General features: G+C 35.7%; 3 protein-coding genes across 9 annotated transcripts; 2 read left to right on the top strand and 1 right to left on the bottom strand.

The window, feature by feature from the left end:
* Positions 1-587: 587 nt before the first annotated feature.
* LOC102591728 (uncharacterized) lies at positions 588-10,393 on the bottom strand. 7 transcript variants are annotated; one of them, XM_015306027.1, is made up of 7 exons: positions 10,273-10,393; positions 8,060-9,402; positions 7,835-7,894; positions 2,235-2,303; positions 1,881-1,948; positions 1,628-1,753; positions 588-1,557 (listed from the first exon to the last, which is right to left on the bottom strand). In XM_015306027.1, exons 3-7 carry the CDS (start codon positions 7,866-7,868, stop codon positions 793-795), a joined length of 1,062 nt encoding a protein of 353 aa, XP_015161513.1. In that variant the 5' UTR covers positions 7,869-7,894; positions 8,060-9,402; positions 10,273-10,393; the 3' UTR covers positions 588-792. The 7 variants fall into 7 exon arrangements, with proteins under 7 accessions (XP_015161513.1, XP_015161512.1, XP_015161510.1 ...); XM_015306026.1 differs by having other exon boundaries at positions 7,835-9,353; positions 10,291-10,393; XM_015306024.1 differs by having other exon boundaries at positions 7,835-9,402; positions 10,291-10,393.
* Positions 10,394-12,833: 2,440 nt separating this feature from the next.
* Positions 12,834-17,710, top strand: LOC102592289 (uncharacterized). Its single transcript, XM_015306030.1, has 6 exons — positions 12,834-12,972; positions 14,301-15,897; positions 16,118-16,221; positions 16,312-16,467; positions 16,547-17,005; positions 17,165-17,710. Exons 2-6 carry the CDS (start codon positions 14,367-14,369, stop codon positions 17,477-17,479), a joined length of 2,565 nt encoding a protein of 854 aa, XP_015161516.1. The 5' UTR covers positions 12,834-12,972; positions 14,301-14,366; the 3' UTR covers positions 17,480-17,710.
* An 834-nt stretch (positions 17,711-18,544) lies between these two features.
* LOC107059480 (uncharacterized) lies at positions 18,545-23,380 on the top strand. Its single transcript, XM_015306029.1, has 5 exons — positions 18,545-18,626; positions 20,158-21,802; positions 21,976-22,079; positions 22,170-22,325; positions 22,407-23,380. Exons 2-5 carry the CDS (start codon positions 20,224-20,226, stop codon positions 23,166-23,168), a joined length of 2,601 nt encoding a protein of 866 aa, XP_015161515.1. The 5' UTR covers positions 18,545-18,626; positions 20,158-20,223; the 3' UTR covers positions 23,169-23,380.
* Positions 23,381-25,673: the final 2,293 nt, after the last annotated feature.

The raw sequence follows: 25,673 nt of genomic DNA on the forward strand, positions 1-25,673 counted from the left end.
AACTGTCTCAAACAAAAGCATGTAATAACTAGATTGTTGAGAAGCATGAATGTATTAGTCTATAATTGATGATAATGCATGAAAGTTCCTAGTCAACTCAATAAGTTGGTAAAAATTGAAGGGACACTCACACCATCCACCTCCTAGTAACAAATTAATTTTAAAAAAGGGGGTTAAATTTAACAAAATGTTTTCATATTGTTACAATGTATAAAGTAAAAATAATTTGATATAACCAATACAAATAATTCAACCATAATCATGAATTCTTTCAAGTAAAGCATAGGAAATGTTAGAGAAAATGGAGATGATGCAAAAACAAAAAGGCAAAGTGCATGAAGAATAATTAAATTTGGAAAGAAAAAAGAGAGAGAAAAAGAACTCTTACCATTGTCATTTACCAAAGTTGCAAACAATACAACAACGACAAATCCAGTATAATCCCACAGGTATGATCTTGGAAGACTGGAGAGTAGTATGTAAGCAAACTTTACCCCTACCTTGTGGAGGTAAAGATATTGTTTCTCATAGACCGTCGATCAAGGAAAACAATTAAAAACAATTATAGAAAAAAGAAATTATTAAAGTTCATGACAAATATTAGGGAAAACATTAGATAGCATTCTGAAAGAAAGGAACACTAACAACAAAGTTGCTAACAATATGTTCAGAAAATCCACAAGTTCACAAGAAACCATAACTTGTACACTTCTGCTTCCACAGATACATGTTTGGACTAACTTGGCATGTAATATTACATGCTCTTAAAGAATGGTTTATGCAAGCAATCACTCAGATTATCTTACTCTTGAAGTATTTCAAGTTTTCTTCCACTCGAGCAGCATCTGAATCAGCTAGCTCCTTCAACTCCTTCAGGGATTGAAACTCAGCTTCCACTTTATCAAGAACACTAGACTTCTTAAAGCACCTCTTCGCCAAACTCAGTTTTTGCTCCTCGATTGCTTTGATCTTTGTCTGTGCATCCTTCATTTTTGCCACCAGCTTGCTGATTTGGATGTCAAGCGTGCCCCTGCAGTCTTTTAGGTCAGTATAGAGTTCCTGATCTTTTATGAGCTCGTCAACGAGGCGCGTTTTCTTGGCAGCCTTGCTAAAATACTCCTCTTTGTCCTTCATAACTCTACGCAACGTCAAGGAAAAGTGCGGAAGGTTCTCTTTGAGTTTCTCCAAGGCAAGCGCTCTCTCAGCTGATACATCTGGTGCTGCAGCATATATTGATAGTGCTGCACTTAATGCTAAACAGTTTTCTGGTAGAAGCATGTTTTCAGAAGGCATATTTAGTACTCTCTCAATATCACCTTTCGCTGTGGCAAGCATCTCCGCCGATGGTGTAGGCTTCTGCGTGGCGGATATCTTGTCATTAGAAGATTGATCAGCAGAAAAACCAAGAGATTGAGCTCGTTTAATTTGTCCACTAACTCGAGCAAAGAAGTCTTCAAGATTTTCAACTTTTATAGGGCAGTCGGGTGTTTCAACAGCATCAGATGTCTTGCTTCTGGTATTAGCTAATGATGGGGAAATTGTGCCTTCCACACCCTCCTGAGAGAAAAAGCTCTCAAAATGATGGGGTGATCAAACATAATGACACGAGTAATAAGGGATAACATACTTTGTCAAAAGTGGAGATTGGTGCATCATCAGAAGCAACCTGATTCTCTGCTCTAGTCTTGTCTTCATTAGCAGGAGTAGAAGTTGTGCCTTTTGGCAGCATTTTCATTGAGTAAGTCTTCCCATTCTGAAAAGTCAAGCAATGGTGAAGTGAAGGAATCACGCTAATTGATCCTGTTATAATCTCAGAGGGTCGTTTGAGGGATGGGAATTTTTACCAAGCATAATGTTCTCATACATATCTTTTCACTTACCTCATGCGAGTTCATTTGTTGTACGCGCTTATCTTGCCGTGCCAAAGATTGCGACGGAATACTTTCCCCTGAAAGAAATTAAGGCATGAATAAGGAGCAATACAAGACATCAAAATCAGAAACAGAAACCAGACAGAAAGGACAAGTATCAGAGAGAACATTGAAAGCCATCACAAAATCCAATGCAAAGGTATATGAAAGAATCAGAGAGAACATTGAAAGCTATCACAAAATCCAATGCAATGGTATATGCAATAATCACCAATGAGCCAAACTCATTTTGACAGCTCTATCTAGGGATATACCAGCAAAATAGAAATCTTATAATTTGTTCCATCAAGAAGGATATCATACCTTCATATCCCCTCTTCATATTCTGGCCAAATGTTCTTCTAGCAGATAGTAAGCACCTCAGGGAAAAACCTGCAGATTTGAACACGTAATTTGACTTCTTTAAACTATTAAAATCACTATATTCTAGGTAAAAGCAAGGAAACATATGCTGAAAGCTGTTTAACGAAGACTGAATTCAATCATCTACTCACAAATTTGAATACCTCATAATCTGTTCTCACATTAAGCAATCTACTATATTGTATGCTTTCAAACAAGTTCCTTGTTATTGGTTGTTGCTCTAAACCAGTGTTTTAAAAGGCGGGACGTTTTACTGTACGGGGCGAGGCGTAAGCCCCGAGACACGGGGAGTAAATCCATGGATCTACGGGGGGTAGTCTCATGTATATTCAATTTTATAGTTTTATTACTAATAAAATAAGCAAAAGTAAACCTTTCAATGATTTTACACATAAATTTTTATAAATAACCTATAATATATAGAAATTATATTTATTTGAGATAAGTATTAATAATCAATAATGAATAAAAAAAGTATTATAATTACTATTTGAGAAATATCATTACACCAATAATAAAAAATATGATTTAAAGCAAAAAAGGTTAAAAAAAAAATTAAAAATGCCTAGGCCTACGTTTTTTACGCCCAAGACTTACATTTTTATGCTCGAGGCTTACGCCTCAAATTTTAGAACTTACGTCTTATGGATCTACGTCTTTAATTTACGCCCAGGAGCGTTTTTGGTACGCCCCGCCCCGAGATTCGCCCCAAAAACGTTTTTGAAATCACTGCTCTAAACCATTTGTATAATCCTGAAACTTAGTAGGAGATAAATGAATTCAGCCCGGTTACTTCATTTCTCTAGGAATCTCCATCCATTTAATTCTTATTAAAAGGCTACTCCACTGTCCCAAATGCATCTAGAAATGTGGACACTCAAGGTTGGAACATCATTTTCAGAAGACAAGTCAATGACTCGGAAGTACAAAAAGTGGTTGATTTCTTTAGCACACTTGCGCAGTTTAGTGGGCTAGAAATAGGGGAAGATGTTTTTGGTGGTTAGGCAACAACAAAGGATTATTCAAGGTTAATACAACTTACAAAATGATTAATCTGCCTAATCAACGAATAGCTAATTGTCCATGGAAACAAATCTAAAAAACAAAAATACCACACTAATGGAGAGTACTATTAGAAGAAGAATAAAAGAGATAAAACAACTTACCCCAATGAGTGAGTAGAAGCTTCTTTAGGGTTTACCTCACAAATAAAATTGCTTGTGAGCACTTTTTCACGGTATATATATTCAAAAGTGACGAAAATGGGCCGGGCCCAGCAAGCACGATCCGGATATAGTCATCCTCCAATGCGGGTATCCAACATCAAGTTTCTCTTCATTAAATTGTGCTAAAAAATAAATTGTACATATTTGTAATATTTTCACTTCTACATCCCAACTTGTTGAAGCTACCAAAATCTATTGATATTTTCCTAAACCGAAACCATTATTGAATACAAGACACATATCTTGTATTACTTAATTAGGTGTAAACATCAAGTGCAGTTTTTACCTTCTTTGTAGTATGCCTAACATGTTTTTTCTTTTTTACTTTCCTTATACCAAAGCAAATACTAAAGAAAGTAACCACCTTCTTACTTATGTACTTACACGTGTTACAACGTCACATCAATAAACTTTTCTTTAAGTACCACATAGAACAATGAATTATTATTTTTAAATGAGTTTTCTATCAGAGATTAATAATTTAAATGTACTATATATATGGGGCAATTTTCCAACAAATTTGACCAAAAAGATTTGTGAACAAATAAGAATCTAAGAAAAACAATTAAAGGGATACTAAATTAAATGTTGATACGCTCTTTCCTTTTATTTTATTTTAAAACCAATAATTTGAATAGTTGTTCCTGTTAGAAAGTGGAATAATAGTATCAGGATTAGTTATCCCGGGATAAAATACTTTTTTTGACAAAGGTAACAATTTTGTATATAAATCTTCAACACTAAGGCTAGGATCCCAAGAATTTACATCACAGAGCTACATACAAATGAGTAGGCTCAACAATCCAAAAAAGAAAACCTATCTCTAGGTCTTGTTTCATCTTACAAGGATCCTAAGATGTCTACAGCTGCTATAGGATCATCTATATACTCCAAACAATACCAATAGCAAAAAGTGATCAAACAATTCATTTCACTTTCAAAACATCTTGAATTTCTCTCCTTCCAAATGGTCCACCATATCACTATTAGGACAATTCTCCATATGTTTTTGTCTATGCCACCACTCCATCTCATTGTTCTAGCTTACTAGAGCCTGCTCTGCCCTTTCAGGCATAGTTCACCTTATGCCTCTGAAACTAGTAAACAGGTTCCATAGTTGGCTAACCACTTCACAGTGTAGATACAGATGGTTGATTGTCTCTGCCTTTTGCTCACAAAAATAGCATCTTGGACACATTGTATGCCCCTCTTCATGAGGTTTTCTTGAGTTAGAGCAGCCTCTTTCACTACCATCCAAGCGAAGGCTACCACTTTGTAAGGAATTTTCACTTTCCATATAAGCTTCCTCGGTAAGAAACTGATTCGAGACCGCATTTTATTCAAATTCTTATAAGCAGAGCTAACTATGAAAAAGCCTTTGTTATGGCATTTCCATCCAGGAGTATCTTCTCCTTCCTTTGGTCCTGTATACTGATCTAAGGTGCCATAAAATTCCGCCAGTCTTTCCACCTCCCAGCCTTGCATCAGTCTTCTATATGTCAGGTTTCACCCTTGAGGAGTCCATATTTTTTGCAGAGTAGACTTTTGTTGCTGATTTAGTAGAAAAATATCCGGAAAAAGTTGCTTGAGACTGCCATCTCCTATCAAATCATTTTCCCAGAACATGATCTTCCTTTCACTATTTACATTAAAGCTTGTTCTTTCAAAGAAAATATGCCGTAAGTTTTTGATTAACCTCCACAGACTGCTACCGTAAGCAAAAATTACTTCTTTAGTCTACCAAAAATCTTCCTTCTCGCCCCCAAGGCCTAGCTTGAGTGGCAAAAGGTGAAGGATTTGTGGCTTAGGTCGTAGGTTCAAGCCCCACACCATGCAAAGCGAAACCCGGTATTTAAGTGGAGAAGGGTAGAGGGGCGGGCCCGATTATCCACCGAGTTTATAAGTTTTTTATTGTTCAAAAGGGCGGGTCACAGACGGATTTCTCGGATATAATAAAAAAAAAAATCTTCCTTCTCGCCCCCCAAGGCCTAGCTTGAGTGGCAAAAAGGTGAAGGATTTGTGGCTTAGGTCGTTAGGTTTCAAGCCCCCACACCATGCAAAGCGAAACCCCGGGTATTTAAAGTTGGAGAAGGGTAGAGGGGCGGGCCCGATTATCCACCGAGTTTATAAGTTTTTTATTGTTCAAAAGGGCGGGTCACAGACGGATTTCTCGGTTATAATAAAAAAAAAAATCTTCCTTCTCATAGTTTGCTTGAATCACCCTAACCCACAGTGTCTGCTCTTCTTTAGGGAATCTCAACAGCCATTTCATAAGCAAGCTTTTGTTCTGTTTTCTCAATTTTTTTATTCCTAACCCCCCATGCTTTTTAGATAGGATTACAGTCTTCCATTCAACTAAATGAAATCTTACATACTCCTTATCTCCATTCCACAAAAAATTTGTCCTTATGGCATCAATTCATTCTTCTACTTTGGCTGGAATGGGGAAAATTGACATCAGATGAGTTGGCAAGGCATCTAAGACTAAGTTGATCAAGACTAATCTCCCCTCTCTCGAAAAATATTTTGTTTTCCATCTGGACAGTCTCTTCTCACATCTCCCCACCACTCTATTCCAAATCTCTTTGAATTTGTAAAATATTGAAATGGCATAAAGACTCCGGAGGTCCCTCAAATCCTTTTTTAAAGGGTATTTTTGTATACAAACAACTTCTTAAAAATTATGCAATGCATGTTTTTTCTTAATATAACAAACCAAACAGTCAACAAGAAATAATATCAAGATATCCCAATAAAAGTAATCTCAAAAGAACTAATCCTAACATAACTTGTCTTCAGACCAAACAACCCCTTAAAGTTGCACACTAAATTTTATTTAAATACTTGTATGTTCTGGTTGAGTACCTTAATATATGTTTTTATTAGAGATTTTTTGACATAAATTTTGTATATGTTTTTATGTGGGTTTTCACGTGCTTGTTAACCATTTAAAATATGTTATAGTTCTTGATCGAGCCTAATGTATATCATTAAAGGATGTGATATATTTTATGTGGCTAAACTTATCTATTTAATAGGCATTTGCGAACACACGTACAAATGTGCAATATGAACATTTTATCCGTTGTTCAGGTACTCGATTAGAACAAATAATAGTTTCAGTGTCTAAACAAAATTTATTGACAAGCAAGGAGTTGCTGATGAACAACAACAAACAACCTAGTGTAATCCCATTGGTAGGGTATGAGGAGGGCTATCTTTGAGAAGGTAGAGAGGTTATTTCTGATAGTTCCTTGGCTGCACGAAAAGTGAAAGAAAAATGCAGAAGCAACAAGCAGAAACAACAAGAAGATAATAATATACCGAGGCTCACGAAACAACCGGTAGTGATAGAAGTCTAAAAATAAGGAAAACATTAAGAATAATAATAATACTCTGAGAAAGGGAACGTACACCTACTAATTTTCTACCTTAATTCTAGACCTCCAGACCATCTTATCAAGGGTTAAGTCCTCGGTGAGCTGAAGACGAGATTTAATCTTCCTTTTACCGGGATTTTTAATTTATCAAATGTCAAAATAGCTTCAGAAGAATGCACTTTATTTTAAAAATTAATTAAATCAGATGACAATATAGTTATTATAAACATATATAAATATACTACAAATCATTTAAAGAATCCTACTTAGGTTAGAAAAAAACATATATTTAGAAACCTCTTTACAGTAGTTTGTCTTAAGGTAAAAAGACCTTCCTTAATTAATTCGGATAATTTTTTCCTTGCACTAGCCAAATACAAAACCAACAACATAAATAGACCCTCAGCTCAAAAGAATTGTTCATTAATCGAACACTCCTATATAACTTATGTACAATAAATGTGCATACACATCCTCTTCGGGCTATGAGAAGTAATTTTTTTCCCATGCCAGTGGTTCATCAATAGTGCTATTTTGAGGCATACATGATCTATCAACCTGTGCAACCAGAAACTATAAGTAGAAGTACACTTCTGGTTTCACTTTCCATGTTTAACTTGGCTGTACTAAGGTATGCCATTCAAAAGATAGAAAGTTAGTGCATAGCAAAAAATATTTACATGCTCTTACTAGCCAACAAATTTACATGAAGAGGTTTATGCAAGCGATCACCCAATGAAGGAGGCAATACAAGATATCAAAATCAGAAACAGAAACCAAACTGAGAAAAGGACAAGAATCAGAGAACATTGAAAGCTATCACAAAATCTAACCAATATGCAAAAATCACCAACAAGCCAAACCCATTTTGACTGTTCTATACACCAGCAAAATAGAAATCTTACAAATTGTTCCATCAAGAAGGATATCATACCTTCATATTCTGTCCAAATTGCCTTTAGTATCATTGGAACTGGGAGCAGCAACTTCTTGCCTGTCAGATGAACAGAGGACATGCAGTGAGATCTTCCTGAGGACATGGTTAGCAGTCTTGTCCCAAGTGTTGATATAAGTGAACCACCAGGAACCAAAGAACTCTATAGAGCTAGGATTAGTATCAAATGGAACACATGAAAACTTCCTTTACAATTGGCAAAACCTTGATTCAGTTTCTTCGGTGTAATCTGCAGACTGGAAATCTTTTCTTCTAATTGGAAGTTTATAGGCTAATTGATGGAAGGGGACAGCCTGAGTCATACCAAACTGTCGAGCAAGCGGATTTGGAGAATAATGGTCTACCCCATATTTGCACTTCAAAGATTCATCCAGAAGGATACTGTAAGAGAGGTCTCGAGCAATGAGATAACTGGCCCAAATGTCTTATAGCTCTGGCTTATTAAGTTTTTGGAAGTTAGGATCAAGTGACTTCTTAAACCACACAGGCCCAAACTTCCTAGAAGAAAATGGGGTGAATTGGCTGGCAGTTCTAGATGAGCATTTATGAAAGAAGAGAAAGTATTCCTTGAACAATTTAGGTCTCAACACGCCTTCAGCTGGGGGGTACCCATAGGTGGGTAAATTACGTTTATCCAAAGTCGCAGGTCGGAATTCTGGAAAGTAAACTGTAGCCAGAACTGCAAGATCCAGAATGGACCTCTTTCCTGAAGAAACCTGTCCATAATGATTTCAGTGCATCCATGATATAAATTAGACAAGAGAAAGGGTGCCAAAGCAAGCTTTCAACCCGCAGCAAGAGCAAACGCCAGTTGTTTGCATTAGTTGATCATGTTTAGAGATGAGTCACAAAACAGATGCTCGCTGAGCCACGTAAACAGAAAAGATATATGTTCTTTCTCTGTCACAACCATTTCTACCTCTACACATTGAGAAATATATGGTCGATCCAGCCATACCAAGAATGGCACTGACTTCCTTTCCATGTGGCCTAAGTCCTGTCAAGGCAACAATATCTAGTACTGTTAGCCCCATCATACAAAATCTGAAGAGGAATGAGTATGTGGAGATTGACCAATAGAACAAGGCAGCATACAGAAGAATTTTGTCCACGAGAACATAATTTTTTGACAACTGAATGGAATCATATATATCAGCTGATTCCCAGACTTCCCCTTTGGCCTTCTCAACCTATCAATCCATCTTTTAGTTACAGAAGGCCATGAATACCGATACTTGCCTCCAAACCAATCAGGTCGCACAGAGTGTGGAAGTAGCTTCTCTCCTTCAGCTAATGGGTAAAGAGGAAAGAGCTCCGGAGGAAATGTAGTCTTAAAACATGAACCTAATATAGTGATCCAGGAATAGGAACAAATGTTTTGTCAACAATCAGCTCTTTGTTCACCTTTTGCATTTTCTTGGTCAAATTTTTCCTTGACTGGGAAACTTCAGTACGTAAGCTTGCAACTTTATCTTTTGCCAGTTCTAGTTTTCTTCCGCTGGAGAAAGTTTAAGAAGAAAAAGATTGTAAACACCTCACAGAAAAACCTGCAGACAAAAATGCATAATTTGACTTCTTTCAACTATTAGAATTGTTAGCTTCTAGGCGAAAAACAACGAAACATGGGAAACATATTGTATGCTTCCAAAGAAGTTCACTTTTGTTGTCTGTTGCTCTACAACATTTGTATAATTCTGAAATTTTGTAGCAGATAAATGAATTCAGCCCTGTTACCTCATTTCTTTAGGAATGTTCACCCATTTAGTTTTTGTTAAATGGTTATTCCACTGTCCCCAAATACACTAATGGAACAAATGAAGTCTTGTGTTGATTATCCACTAACAACAACAACAACAACATATCCACGGTAATCCCACAAGTGGGTCTGGGGAGGTTGAGATTTACACAGACCTTACCCTTACCTTTGTGGGGTATAGACATTGTTTCCGCTAGACCCTCGGCTCAAAATAAGTGAAATCAAAGCAAGATTGAAAGGAAAATAACGAGACTACTAGTGAAAATTGAAGAATAAGAATACTAATAACTAACTAAACTGACCCCTTACCTTTCCCACATAAAAGTATGACAACTCTCGGCTACTTACTACCCTTCTACCCGTTGTTTAAGCCTCAGGTAACAAATATCCAGTACATATCGGTGCATAGTAACTCGGCATACTAATTCACCTAATTTTGTTAATCACTAGGTCACACCCTTAGATCAAGTTCCCTCCTTTACAACAGGAAAAGGAGAAACAGCAAGAATACAACAATAAAACTTATGCATTTGGCTATCTATACTACATTAATGAGAGAACCATTGAAATATACTAAAGGGTGATACATAAATCATGCAAAGCTCAATGTGAATTTCACCAAAAAATAAATAAATAATAACATCCTGAATCAACAACGTACATTACAGGGCTGAGTTACCATTGATGAGGTAGAAGAAGCTTTTTTAGGGTTACCCCATAGCTGAAATTGCTTGTTCTTCACAACGACAGAGCTCTTTTTTTTCTTTTTTTTTTCACAAGAGGAGTCTAAAATATTTTTAATGGTCAAAAAACACAATCATATATATTTTTAATTAATAATTAACAACTATTTATCAAAATATGATAGTTTGTGTGTATATTGTGTTTAGGTTTCCAAGAAGATAATTACATTGGAAAAAATAAATTTTTTTTAAATAAAGAGATAATGATTAAAAGACAGTTACATCTGAATATAACGGTTTTTGCGAATTTTCGACTTGAATTATATTATGTTTTCGCTTTTTACTTGAACTAGCACCAATTATTTATCAAAACATATTACGAAGCTAATGAATCAATTCACCTATAGACTAATTTTTATTAGAGGACATCAGTAGTAGCAGTAGTAATTTTACCCCAATTATTCATGAATTTCTATATTACGAATTATAGAGGAATTTTACGGCAAGTTTTTGTGTTTCTATTTTTGCCTTAATTATACATCATGTATGCATGAGATGTATTTTTGTTATTTTTTTTTTTATGATTATGTTATCATATATGTTGGATTATTCTTTTTGAAAGGAAGGGGTAAATGAAATAAAGTGAATGAGCACAATTTTCTATTTTATTGTTGTTTGTTTTTATATACGCCTGATAATCCTATTATTTTGGCATTTTGTGTTTATTATGCCGTCTAATGAATGAATACACTTGATATAGTATCCGTTAGTAGAAAATATAAATATTGAATTGGCCTACACACATGTGTTGTTGATTGAGAAAAAAATATTTACCAACTTATGAATGTGTGTTATGATTCAAAGAAAATGATAGTTTGAATAGATAAAGAGAATAATATATAGTTGTGATATGAAATTCGTTAAAAAGTATTTTCTTCGTGTATTTTTATTTATTATAATTGGACTTGACATATTAATTAAAAAAGTAATAATTGACATGATTATTTTATCATACTATCCATATTTATTAATATCTAGTAGTAGGAGTGTCAATGAGACGGTTCGGTCGGTTATTTTTAAAAAATTATATCATCCCAATATTTCAGGTATTATATAATGTATAACCAAAATTATTAAGTATTTTTTAAAACCATCCCAATCATATCGGTTTCTCTTCGGTATCGATACGGTTCAGTTAATTTTCGTTTTTTTACTTTTATAACATCACCTTAAAATATACTACTATTAAAATATTTCTTTCAAAAATATGTTCTTGAAGAAGCACTTTAATTCTTCACCAAGAAAACAAGTATGTAAAATATTGTTACCATATTGTTTGATCTTAAACATTTAATAGGAGTGTTTGGTGTTGTTCAATAGAGTATCTATTATAATATCTTTTAATTTTAAACCTAATTAAATAAAGACTAATTAAAGAGCAAAAACCCAAAATCTTGTAGTCACCAGAGGCTTAGGACCTAAGTTATATTTATATTTGAAAAATGTTATAATAAAATATATTTATATATTAAATTTAACATATTGTTAATATATAAAATATATTTACATACATATAAGGTTATTCGGTTCGATTTTTTTTCATAAATTAAAAAGACCATCCCAATTGTTCGGGACGGTTATACACTTAAATAAAAGTCCACGATTTTATTGAAAAAATAACATAAATCGATTTGATCGGTTTTTCATATTCTTTTTGACAGCCCTATTTAGTAGTAGGTCTAAAATATAATTTGTAGAATAAAAAATTAATATTAAGGATAAAATATAAAAAAATATTTTTCTTAATATATTAAAAGTGACAAATAAAAATAAATTTTATTAAAATCTATTTTTAAAATAGTAAAAGTAATAATTTAAGTGTGGTTTTGTACTGGTCAGTTTTGAGCTGTCGAGTGACGATTGCTCCATCTCTTAAGATAAACGATATATATATATTTCTCACAAAAAAATTGTGAGATAAAGAGCAGAGATTAACTCACCCATGGATACACCTCTTCTTAAAAAATTAAAAATACTGTTAATAAAGTATGCATTTTCAATTTATTATTCTCTATCCTGACTTATGTAGTACAACATTTAAAAAATAATAATTGAGAATCAATTTATAAATATTGATCGTGAACTAAAATATAAAAGTTTTAAACTCTTTTATATGAAAAATTATTTATTCAAAAATTACCTAAAAAATATTATAAAAATATGTTTCTGTCTCATTTTATGTGACACATTTTCTATAGTCGATTTCAAAAAGAATGTTAGGTTACTAAAATTTATCATTTATTTTTCAATGAAGTGATTCTCAGCCACACAAAACTTTAAGAATTGTTTTAGACTACAAATTTTAAAAATTCACCTTTATTTTTTTTAAATATCATATCAAATCAAAGACCGCCACGTAAAATGGATGAAGAAAGTAATAATTAACATATTTAAAAAATATATTAAACAAAAAGATTTAGTTTGGTGACAGATAAATTAAAATACAGGGCCTGTGATTTGACAATGGATGCAGGTTTTCTAAGCAAACCCTCTTTCTCTGTATTTATTTGAAATGAGTTACAAATCCTCTGATAACTTTTTGAATATATACAGTGAAAAAAAGAAAAAAGAAAATAAAAGCTCTCTCCTTGTCAAGAATAAGCAATTTCAGCTATGAGGTAACTTTTTCCTCTTTTTTTTTTCTTCTTCTAATAGTAAAATCCATTAAAGTTTAAAGGGGTTAAAACACTCCTTATAACATTATTAGTTGTGTGAATTTTTCTACCTTAAATTATTAGTTGTGTGAATTTCATATGGAACTATTATCTCGAATGTTTATAGAAAACACACTTCAGCTATCAATGGTTCACTTTTTATATTTGAATAATGATGATATTTCATATAGAAAAAGTGAACAAATGATAGGTTAGTTTTGTTGTGTTACAATAAATATTTAGGGATAGTTTTAGGCTATGTTGTTCGGACTCTTCAAAAATGGCAACGGGTGCGTGTCGGATTCGCCAAAAGTAGTGTATTTTTGAAGAATCCGAGACGGGTGCGGCATCAAAAGTGAAGAGTCCGCGTAACTAAGGTTTTAGGAAAACAAACTCGAGCAATTGATAGTTCAAATATAAAACTCAAAAAATTTGTAATATTCTAAAAGTGTCTTAACCCTTCACTCTTAGTTTTATTCTATAAGTTGTGTACTTAAGATGGAGTAATGCATATTGTTTATTCAAGATGTAATTTTTTTTTTTGGTGAACTTGGCATTGTAACTATGGTTTTCTTGAGCTTGCATGGAAATTGTTTTTCAATTTTTAGTGGATATATATTAACCAGGACAAGACGGGTTGCTCAGGTGATAAGCACCCTCCGTTGTCATCCTCATGGTTGTGGGTTTGAGTAACTAAGTGAGCAAAAATGGCGGAAGCTCCTATGACCGAGTAAAAAAGAAAGAAACTTTAGAGTTCAATGGCTCTCTCATTGTACAATTCCAAATGTTTAAGTTTTATACTTTTATAGATATATTTGCTATTTCTTTTTGGAAATGAGGGAACTTGGTGTAGCCTAGCTAGTAAAAAATAAAAAAAACTAGGTGTCGCATATATTTGTGCTGGTAGTTGGGAGCATGTAGAATTATCGAGATACGCCCAAACTGACCAAAGACACCAGTTTTATCGTGGAAAAAGGAAAAGGGGAGGAAAACTGAATGGTAAATTTAGTTCATCTTTGTTTGGTTTGATGAAACAAACAAAATGATGGTATTCATTTATCTGCTGCTGAGTTTAAGAATTTTTAAGATTATACAAATGATTTATACCGAGAACACATAGTAAGGAATCTTTTCGAAAAGCATAAAATGTGACAACAGATTGTGAGTAGATGATTGAATTCAATCTTGATGAAACTGCTTTCAGCATGTGTGTTCCTTGTTTCCTTATTTACACCTAGAGGTTAATAATTCTGATAGTTTAAAGAACTCAAATTACGTGTTCACGTTTGCAGATTTTTCTCTGAGACTTTTACAATCAAATTCTTCTTAACTTGCTCCATCAGAGAGAAGTACTAGAAATGGCCAAAGATAAAGTTGCAAGCTTAGGTACTGAAGTTTCCCAGTCAAAGCCAAAAATGGCTAAGAAAATGCAAGAGTTGAACAAAGAGCTGATTGTTGACAAGACATTTGTTCATATTCCTGGATCACCCTCTAATTTCATATTAGGTCCATGTTTTAAGACTGTGTTTCCTCTGGAGCTCTCGTCTCTTTACCCCTTAGCTGAAGGAGAGAAGCTACTTCTACACTCTGTGCAACCTGATTGGTTAAAAGGTAAGCATATGTATTCATGGCCTTCTAATGGTAGATCATGGATTGATTGGGTAGATAGAGTTGAGAAGGCCAAAGGGGAAGTCTGGAAATCAGCTGATATATATGATGCCATTCAGTTGTCGAAAAATGCTATCCCCAAGGACGAAAATCTTCTGTTTGCTGCCTTGTGCTATTGGTCATTCTCCACAAACTCGTTCCACTTCAGATTTGGTATGATGGGGCCAACAGTACTAGATATTGTTGCTTTGACAGGACTTAGGCCACATGGGGAGGAAGTCAGTTCCATTCTTGGGATGGCTGGATCGACTTGTCATTTTCCCCATCATGGAACAATTTATCATAATTCCATAGTTTACAACAAGTATCTTGACGTGTCCAAGGCAGAAACAGATGTGACACAGGAAGAACATATATCTTTTCTGTTTACATGGCTCAGCCAGCATCTGTTTTGTGACTCTTCTGTCAGCATGATCAAGCAATGCACAAAGCTGGCATTTGTTCTTGCTTCGGGTAGAAAGCTTGCTTTGGCACCCTTTCTCTTGTCTAATTTATATCATGGATGCACTGAAATCATTATGGGCAGGTTTATGTATGAAAGAGGTCCATTCTGGATCATGCAGTTCTGGCTACAGTCTTACTTCCCTGAATTCCGACCTGCTACTTTGGATAACTGTACTTTCCCCACCTATGGGTACCCCTTGGCTGAAGGTGTGTTGAGACGTAAATCATTCGAGGAATACTTCCGCTTTTTTCATAAATGTGCATCTAGAACTATCAGCCAATTCACCCCGTTTTCTTCTAGGAAGTTTGGACCTGTGTGGTTTCAGAAGTCACTTTATCCTAACTTCCAAAAACTTAATAAGCCAGAGCTACAAGATATTTGGGCCAGTTATCTCATTGCTCGAGACCTCCCTTACAGTATCCTTCTGGATGAATCTTTGAAGTGCAAATATGGGGTAGAACATTATTCTCCAAATCAGTTTGCCCGACAGTTCGGTATGACTCAGGCTGTCCCCTTCCACCAATCAGCCAATAAACTTCCAATTAGAAGAAAAGATTTCCAGTCTGCAGATTACACTGAAGAAACTGAATCAAGATTTGTCCAATCGAAAAGGAAGTTTTCATTTGTTCCATTTGATACTAATCCTAGCTCTACTGAGTTCTTTGATTCCTGGTGGTCCACTTACATCCGTACTCGGGACAAGACTGTTATTGATACCCTCAGGAAGATCTCAACGCAAGTCATGCTCCTCCATAATATGAAGAGGAAATATGAAGGTCTGATAACCTTCCTGATGAAACAAATTATAAGATTTCTATTTTGCGGAACAAATGATAGAGCCGTCAAAATGCATTTGACTTATTGGCGATTGTTGCATATATCATCACATTAGATGTTGTGATAGGTTTCAATGTTCTCTCTCATTTTTGTCCTTTTCTCAGTTTCATTTCTGATTCTGATTTTGAGGTCTTGTATTGCCTCCTTAATTGCTTTCAGGGGATAGTATTCCATTGCAATCTTCTGCTCAGCAAGATGAGCCCATACAACAAAAGAACTTGAATGAGGCAGCTGAAAAGATACCTACAACAACATTATGCAAGGTAAAAATTCCCACCCCCAAACAAGCCTCTGGGATTATAATGGTATGGATTGGCCTGATTCCTTCACTTTACCATTTATTGACTTTTCAGAAGACGAAGACTTACTCGAGGAAATTGTCACCAGGCTCAACTTCTGACATACCTTCTACATCAGCCTTCCCTACAAGTTGTACACCTGCTAATGAAGACAGGACTGAGGCAGACATCCAAGTTTCCGCTGTTACACCAATCTCCGCTTCTGACAAAGTAAGTTCCCCTTATTACTTCTGTTGTTACGTCCGGTAGTTGGTTACTTCATCTAATTTTGAGAGCCTTTTCTATTCAGGATGTCGAGGAAGTCACAGTTTCCCCATCCTTAGATAATACCAGAAGCAAGGCATCTGATATTAGTCAACCACCTGACTGTCCTTTGAAATTTGATAATCTAGAAGACTTCTTTTCTCGAGTTAGTGGAAAAATTAAATGTGCTCAATCTCTCGGTTTTTCTGCTGATCAATCTTCTCCCATAGATGACAAGAAATCCACCACACAGAAGTCTACACCGTCAGCAGAAATGCTTGCCACAGCTAAAGGTGATATTAAGAGATTACTACTCATACCTTCTCAAGTCATGCTTCTACCCGGAAACTGTTCAGCATTAAGCGCAGCACTATCAGTACATGCTGGGGCACCGGATTTATCAGCTGAGAGAGCGCTTGCCTTGGAGAAACTCAAAGAGAACATTCCACACTTTTCCTTGACCATGCGTAGAGCTAAGAAGGATCAAGAGGAGTATTATAAGAAGGTTTCCAAGCAAGTGCTCGCAGCACTATCAGTACATGCTGGAGTACCGGATTTATCAGCTGAGAGAGCGCTTGCCTTGGAGAAACTCAAAGAGAACATTCCACACTTTTCCTTGACCATGCGTAGAGCTAAGAAGGATCAAGAGGAGTATTATAAGAAGGTTTCCAAGCAAGTGCTCCTCATCGACGAGCTCACAAAATATCAAGAACTCTATACTAACCTCAAAGATAGCAACGACAAACTTGAATACAAAATCAGCAAGCTGGAGGCAAGATTGAAGGCTGCAAAGACAAAAAGAGAAGCAATCCAGCAGCAACAATTGAGTTTGGCCAAGAATTGTTCTGGAAAGTTTAATGCTCTTGATGACATGGAAGCTGAGTTACCTGTCCTGAAGGAGATGAAGGAGCTAGCTGATTGGGATGTCGCTCGATTGGAAGAAAGCTTGAGTGACTTCAAGAGTAAGATAATCGAGTGATCGCTTGTTATAAATCGTTCTTCATGTGAATTTGCTGGCTAGTAAGAGCATGTAAATATATTTTGCTATGTACTAACTTTCTCACTTTTGAATGGCATACCTAAGTATGGCCAAGCTAATCCAAACATGTAAAGTGAAACCAGTAGTGTACTTCTAGTTATGTTTTTTGGTGGCACAGGTTGATGGAACAATGAGCATGAATGCTTCAAAATAGCACTAATTTAGATGTGATGACATGGTACAAACTACAAAATGTACATAGCTACCCCTTTGATCTCTAATCTAAGTGTAGTTTCATTACATTTGTTTTTGTGTGAAGTATTTCTTCTACTGTCTTGGCAGTGTTATCAACTACTCTATCTGGTTTCTATTACCTCCTATAAATAACTGTTCATAATAAGAGAAATTAATAAGAGATCTGGTCTGTTACAACAACTTAAATTACACTCTATTTGATTTGGCATGTTTTTTAAGAAAAAATTAAAAGTTTTTAAAACTAGTGGTACTAATATTAGTGCGTAAATCAATTGTATACAAGATAAACACCAGGAAAGAGATATTCGTTGGGCCAAGAGCACCCTCCTTGAGTTAAAGCTTTCAGGCCTAGTTGACCAAAACGAGAACTTTTAATAATGGAAATATGACATTTTTTTTGGAGGGCTAAAAGACAAAATTGTTCACATAAATTTAGTCTGGTGGCAAATACTCGCTTGTTCAATTTTGACTTTTTACTTGTTATTTTTGACAAATCAAGAAAAAATAATATTTATTTATTAATGATATCCTCAATTTATTTAGAGAGTTAATATTTTTGAAAAAAAGTAAAAACTCTTTAATGAATAAATTGATTTTGAAATTCTATCAATTAATAGAAATAAAATAATAAACTCACTATATCAATTATTATTTTTTTAATAGGTGTATCAAGTAAAAAATAGACAAATTATTAGGAATTGAGAGAGTTTAAGTTAAAACAGAGGGGGCAATGATTTGACAGTAGTTACAGGTTTCTAAGAGCCTCACTTTCTCTGTATTTATTTGAAATAAGCTAAAAGAGTCTTTTGATAACTTTTGAATATAAGTTAAACAGTCAGAAAAAAAAAAAAAACCTCTCTCCTTGTCAAGAACAAGCAATTTCAGCTATGAGGTAACTTTTTTTTTTCTTCTAATAGTAATCCATTAGTTTTAGAGTTAAAATGGGTAAAAACACTCCTAAATTATCAGTTGTGTGAATTTTCTATGGAATTATTATGGAATGTTTATAGAAACACACTTCAACTATGGATGGTTCACTTTTCAGTATTTGAATAATGATGATATTTTAGGTAGGAAAGGTGAACAAATGATAAGATAGTTGAGGTGCGTTTTGATAAATATTTGGGGATAGTTTTAGGCAAGAAACTCACATAATTGATAGTTTAGATATAAAATTCAAAAAATTTGTAATACAAGTGTGCCTTTTAGTTTTATATATTCTACAAGTTGTGTATTTAAGTTGAAGTAATGTATATTGTTTATTCAAGATGTAATTTTTTTTTTCTTTTTTGTGAACGTTGCATTATAACTATGGTTTTCTTGAACTTGCATGAAAAATGATTTTCAATTTGTAGTGGTACATATCAATTATCACCCTTTATGGGGCAAAATGGGTTGCTCAGGTGGTAAGCACCCTCCATCTTCATCCTTATGGTTGTGGGTTCGAGCAACTGAAAGGGCAAAAAAGTGGAAGCTCCTACGGCAAAGTTAAAAAAAAAGTAAACTTTATAGTTCAATGGCTCTCTCATTGTGGAATTTCAAATGCTTTAGTGGAGTACTTTTATATGTATAATTTTGCTATTTCTTCTTGGAAAGGACTTGGTGTGGCCTAGCAGGGAAACTAAATGGTAGATTTAGTTCATATTTGTTTGGTTTGACAAAACAAATAAAATGATGATATCCATTTATTTGCTGCTGATATTAAGATGCTCCAGTAAGGAGGTGCGAGAGGTTGGATATAAAGGGTGCGAGGAGAGGTAGAGGTAGGCCAAAAAACTATTAATGAGAGGTTATTAGAAAGAACATGACACAACTCCACTTTATTGAAGACATGACCTTAGATAGGGGGTCGCGGATTACGGTGCAAGCTTAATAGGTGGTGGAGTGTTCTATTGCTTCCTGAAGGGTTTAGGCTTAGTGGTGTCTGTCATAGTAGTAGCTTTATTCTTGTACTGTCTTGCTTTTGCTTTCTACTGCCATCTATTTTTATGATATTTCCATTATTGCATTATTTTGTTGTTATTACTGTTTTTGTAGTAGTTGCTATATTTTCTACTGTCATTTTTCCTTTTCATACTTAATTTGATTGTTGTACACGAGTCAAGGGTCTTCCGAAAACAGCCTCTCTACTTCCACGAAGTAATGGTAAGTTCTGCGTACACTCTACCCTCCCTAGACCCAGCTTGTGGGATTTCATTGGTTATGTTGTTGTTGTTTAGACCGAGAGCACTTGATAAGGAATCTTTTTGAAGAGCATATAATGTAGCAGGCTGTTTAATGTGAGAACATATTGTGAGTAGATGATTGAATTCAATCTTAGTGAAACAGCTTTCAGCATGTGTGTTCCTTGTTTCCTTGTTTACGCCTAAAAGTTAATAATTCTAATAGTTTAAAGAACTCAAATTACGTGTTCACGTCTGCAGGTTTTTCTCTGAGACGTTTACAATCTTTTTCTTCTTAACCTGCTCCATCTGAGAAAAGTACTAGAAATGGCAAAAGATAAAGTTGCAAGTTTAGGCTCTGAAGTTTTCCGGTCAAAGGAAAAATTGGCCAAGAAAATGCAAGAGTTGAACAAAGAGCTGATAGTTGACGAGACAATTGTTCCTATTCCTGGATCACCCTCTAATTTTATATTAGGTCCATGTTTTAAGACTATGCTTCCTACGGAGCTCTCGTCTATTTACCCTTTGGCTGAAGGAGAGAAGCTACTTCTACACTCCGTGAAACTTGATTGGTTCAAAGGTAAGTATCAGTATTCATGGCCTTCTTATTGTAGCTTATGGATTGATTGGGTAGATAGAGTTGAGAAGGCCAAAGGGGAAGTCTGGAAATCAGCTGATATATATGATGCCATTCAGTTGTCAAAAAATGATATCCTGATGGACAAAAATCTTCTGTATGCTGCTTTATGCTATTGGTCAATCTCCACAAACTCGTTCCACTTCAGATTTGGCATGATGGGGCCAACAGTACTAGATATTGTTGCTTTGACAGGACTTAGGCCACATGGGGAGGAAGTCAGTGCCATTCTTGGGATGGCTGGATCGACTTGTCATTTTCCTCATCATGGAACAATTTATTATAATTCCTTAACTTACAACAAGTATCTTGATGTGTCAAAGTCAGAAACAGCTGTGACAAAGGAAGAACATATATCTTTTCTGTTTACATGGCTCAGTAAGCATCTGTTTTGTTACTCTTCTGTAAACATGATTAAGCAATGCACAAAACTGGCATTCGCTCTTGCTGCGGGTAGAAAGCTTGCTTTGGCACCTTTTCTCTTGTCTAATTTATATCATGGATGCACTGAAATCATTATGAGCAAGTTTCTTTATGGAAGAGGTCCATTCTGGATCTTGCAATTCTGGCTACAGTCTTACTTTCCAGAACTCCAACCTGCTACTTTGGATACCTGTAATTTCCCCACCTGTGCTACTTTCGAGGAATACTTCCGCTTTTTTCATAAATGTGCATCTAGAACTATCAGCCAATTCACCCCGTTTTCTTCTAGGAAGTTTGGACCTGTGTGGTTTCAGAAGTCACTTTATTCTAACTTCCAAAAACTTAATAAGCCAGAGCTACAAGATATTTGGGCCAGTTATCTCATTGCTCGAGACCTCCCTTACAGTATCCTTCTGGATGAATCTTTGAAGTGCACATATGGGGTAGAACATTATTCTCCAAATCAGTTTGCCCGACAGTTCGGTATGACTCAGGCTGTCCCCTTCCACCAATCCGCCAATAAACTTTCAATTAGAAGAAAAGATTTCCAGTCTGCAGATTACACTGAAGAAACTCAGTCAAGGTTTTGCCAAACAAAAAGGAAGTTTTCATTTGTTCCATTTGATACTAATCCTAGCTCTACTGAGTTCTTTGGTTCCTGGTGGTCCACTTATATCTATACTCGGGACAAGACTGCTATTGATGTCCTCAGGAAGATCTCACCGCATGTCATGCCCCTCTGTCCATCTGACAGGCAAAAATTTGCTGCTCCCCAGCCCAACAGTATTAAAGGCAATTCTGAATCTGCAGGAAAAATTGGCCAGAATATGAAGAGGAAATATGAAGGTATGATAACCTTCTTGATTAAACAAATTATAAGATTTCTATTTTGCTGAACAAATGATGGAGCCGTCAAAATGTGTTTGACTTGTTGGTGATTTTTGCATATACCATTGCATTAGATTTTGTGATAGCTTTCTGATTTTGATGTCTTGTATTGCCTCCTCAATTGCTTTCAGGGGATAGTATTCCATCGCAATCTTTGGCTCAGCAAGATGAGCCCATACAACAAAAGAACTTGAATGAAGCAGCTGAAAAGATAGCTACAACAACATTATGCAAGGTGAAAATTCCCACCCCCAAACAAGCCTCTGGGATTATAATGGTATGGATTGGCCTGATTCCTTCACTTTACCATTTATTGACTTTTCAGAAGACGAAGACTTACTCGAGGAAATTGTCACCAGGCTCAACTTCTGACATACCTTCTACATCAGCCTTCCCTACAAGTTGTACTCCTGCTAATGAAGACAGGACTGAGGCAGACATCCAAGTTTCCGCTGTTACACCAATCTCCACTTCTGATAAAGTAAGTTCTCCTTATTACTTGTGTTGTTACGTCCTGTTAGTTGGTTACTTCATTTAATTTTGAGAACATTTTTCATTTTAGAATGTTGAGGAATGCACAGTTTCCCCATCCTTAGATAATACCAGAAGCAAGACATCTGATATTAGTCAACCACCTGACTGTCCTTTGAAATTTGATAATCTAGAAGGCTTCTTTTCTCGAGTTAGTGGAAAAATTAAATGTGCTCAATCTCTCGGTTTTACTGCTGATCGATCTTCTCCCATAGATGACAAGAAATCCGCCACACTGAAGTCTAAACCGTCAGCAGAAATGCTTGCCACAGCTAAAGGTGATATTAAGAGATTACTACTCATACCTTCTCAAGTCATGCTTCTACCCGGAAACTGTTCAGCATTAAGCGCAGCACTATCAGTACATGCTGGGGCACCGGATTTATCAGCTGAGAGAGCGCTTGCCTTGGAGAAACTTAAAGAGAACCTTCCACACTTTTCCTTGACCATGCGTAGAGCTAAGAAGGATCAAGAGGAGTATTATAAGAAAGTGCTCCTCATCGACGAGCTCACAAAAGATCAAGAACTCTATACTAACCTCAAAGATGGAAACAACAAACTTGATAACAAAATCAGCAAGCTGGAGGCAAGCTTGAAGGCTGCAAAGACAAAAAGAGATGCAATCAAGAAGCAACAATTGAGTTTGGCCAATAAGTGTTCTGGAAAGTGTAATGCTCTTGATGAAATGGAAGCTGAGTTTCCTGTCCTGAAGGAGATGAAGGAGCTAGCTGATTGGGATTTCGCTCGATTGGAAGAAAGCTTGAGTGACTTCAAGAGTAAGATAATCGAGTGATCGCTTGTCTAAACCATTCTTCATGTGAATTTTGCTGGCTAGTAAGAGCATGTAAATATATTTTGCTATGTACCAACTTTCTCTCTTTTGATGGCATACCTAAGTATAGCCAAGCTTGTCCAAACATGCAAAGTGAAACCAGTAGTGTACTTCTAGTTATGTTATTTGGTGGCACAGGTTGATGGAACAATGAGCATGAATGCTTCAAAATAGCACTAATTTTGATATGATGACATGGTACAAACTACAAAATGTACATAGCTACCCCCTTTGATCTCCAGTCTAAGTGTAGTTTCATTACATTTGTTTTTGTGCTGAAGCATTTTCTTCTACTGTCTTGGCACTGTTATCAACTACTCTCTGGTTTCTATTACCTCCTATAAATAACTGTTCATAATAAGAGAAATTAAGTACATGAAAAGTAAGGGATGTGGCCTGTTACACCAACTTAAATTACACTGTATTTGATTGTGCATATTCTTATTTAAGAAATAAATAAAAACTTTCGAAACTAATGGTATTAAAATTAGTGCGTAAATCGATTGTATATGAGATAAACACCAGAAAAGAGATATTCGTTGGGCCAAGAGTACCCCCCTCGAGTTAAAGCTTTCACGTCCTGTTGACCTAATCGAGAATTTTTTTGGAAATATGACATTCTTTTTTGGAGGGACTAAAAGAAAAATTTGTAACATAAATTATGACAAAAGATTTATTCAGATATTGAAATTATATCATGTTTCGATTGAGTAACTAAAGTGTTTCTATTTATTTATATATTCCTTGCACAAATTTTAACTATATGCATTAGTTAAAATATACTCTAAATCCACCTATGCATTTTTACCCTGTCATCATGCAAATTATCCATGTTCATCAATCTATGCCACCAGAAACCATGTTTTGGGAAGTATGTCTACATTGTTGTTTCAATTTACAAGTTTGGACCAACAAGGCTATACTTTAGGATGCCATTCAAAACAAAGATTTTACACATCACAAAAATGACATTTACATGCTCTTATACTATGGATCACCAGTCAGCAAATTCACACGAAGAGCGATTTACACACGCGATTCGATTATCTTACTCTTCAACTCTGTCAAGATTTCTTCCACTCGGGCAATGTCTGAATCGGCTACCTCCTTCATCTCAGGAGACTCAGCTTCCATTTCATCAAGTGCATTAGACTTTTCAAAACACTTTTTAGCCAAACTCAATTTTTGGTCCTGGATGGCTTTTCGTTTCGTCTTTGCATCCTTCAAGCTTGCCTTCAACTTGTGGATTTGGTTTCTGATGGAATCAGTTGTACGTTCAAGTTTGTCGCTGTAGTCTTTGAGGTTGGCGTAGCGTTCTTGACCCTTCGTGAGCTCGTCAATGAGGATCACTTTCTTGGCAGCCTTCTTGTAATAATCTTCTTTGTCCTTTTTAGCTCTATGGTACGTTGAGGAAAGGTGTGGAAGGTTCTCTTTGAGTTTCTCAAACGCGAGTGCTCTCTCAACCGATAAATCTGGTGATGCAGTGTATACTGACAGTGCTTCATTTAGCTTTGAACAGTTTTCGGGTTGAAGCAAGTCTTGAGAAGGCATGATTAGTAATCTCTCAATGTCGTCTTTCGCTGTGGCAAGCATTTCTGCTGACGGTGTAGACTTTTGCATGGCGGATGTCTTTTCGTCTATGGGAGAAGAATGATCAGTAGGAAATCCAAGAGATTGAGCTTGTTTAATTTGTCCGCTAACTCGAGCAAAGAAGTCTTCTAGATTGTCAAATTTCACAGGACAGACGGGTGGTTCACTAACATCAGATGCCTTGCTTTCAGTCTCAGCTAATGATGGGGAAACTGTACACTTTTCGCATTCCTGAAAACAAAAAGATCCCAAACTTAGATAGAGTAATCAAACTTAACGCCACGAGTAAGGCAAGAACTTACTTTTTCAGAAGTAGAGGATAAGGCGGAGGTTGATGTATCATCAGCATCAGAAACTTGCTCGTCAGCCTTAGTCTCATCTTCATCAGCAGAAGCACGGCTTGTCGGAAAGGCTGATGCAAAAGGTACGCTAGAAGTTGTCCTCAGTAGCGGCATTTTCATCGCGGAAGTCTTCATCTTCTGAAATGACGAAACAACAGTGAAGTGAAGGAATCAGGACAAGCTAATCCCCTTACAATCTCAGAAGCCTGTTTGGTAGTGTCCGGATGCACAATATAAGTTACATGTTCGGCTGAACCGAGTAGCTTTGGCTCAGATTCTCTAAACATGTTATAAAAATCTATGGATCCACCTTTGTTTGGGAGGTGCAAGGAAAATCTTACCTTGCATATTGTACTTTTTATAGATATCTTTTCAGCCGCCTCATACGAGTTCCTTTGTTGTCCAGACTCGTCAATTTTCTGTACAAACGATCGTGACGGAATACTATACCCTAAAAGCATTTAAGGCATGAATAAGGGAGCAATACTAGATATCAAAATGTAGGGTGGGGGGGGGGGGGAAGATACAATTAAAA

This window comes from Solanum tuberosum, unplaced genomic scaffold (assembly GCF_000226075.1).
Source record: "Solanum tuberosum cultivar DM 1-3 516 R44 unplaced genomic scaffold, SolTub_3.0 scf00021, whole genome shotgun sequence".
Taxonomy (NCBI): Eukaryota; Viridiplantae; Streptophyta; class Magnoliopsida; order Solanales; family Solanaceae; genus Solanum; species Solanum tuberosum.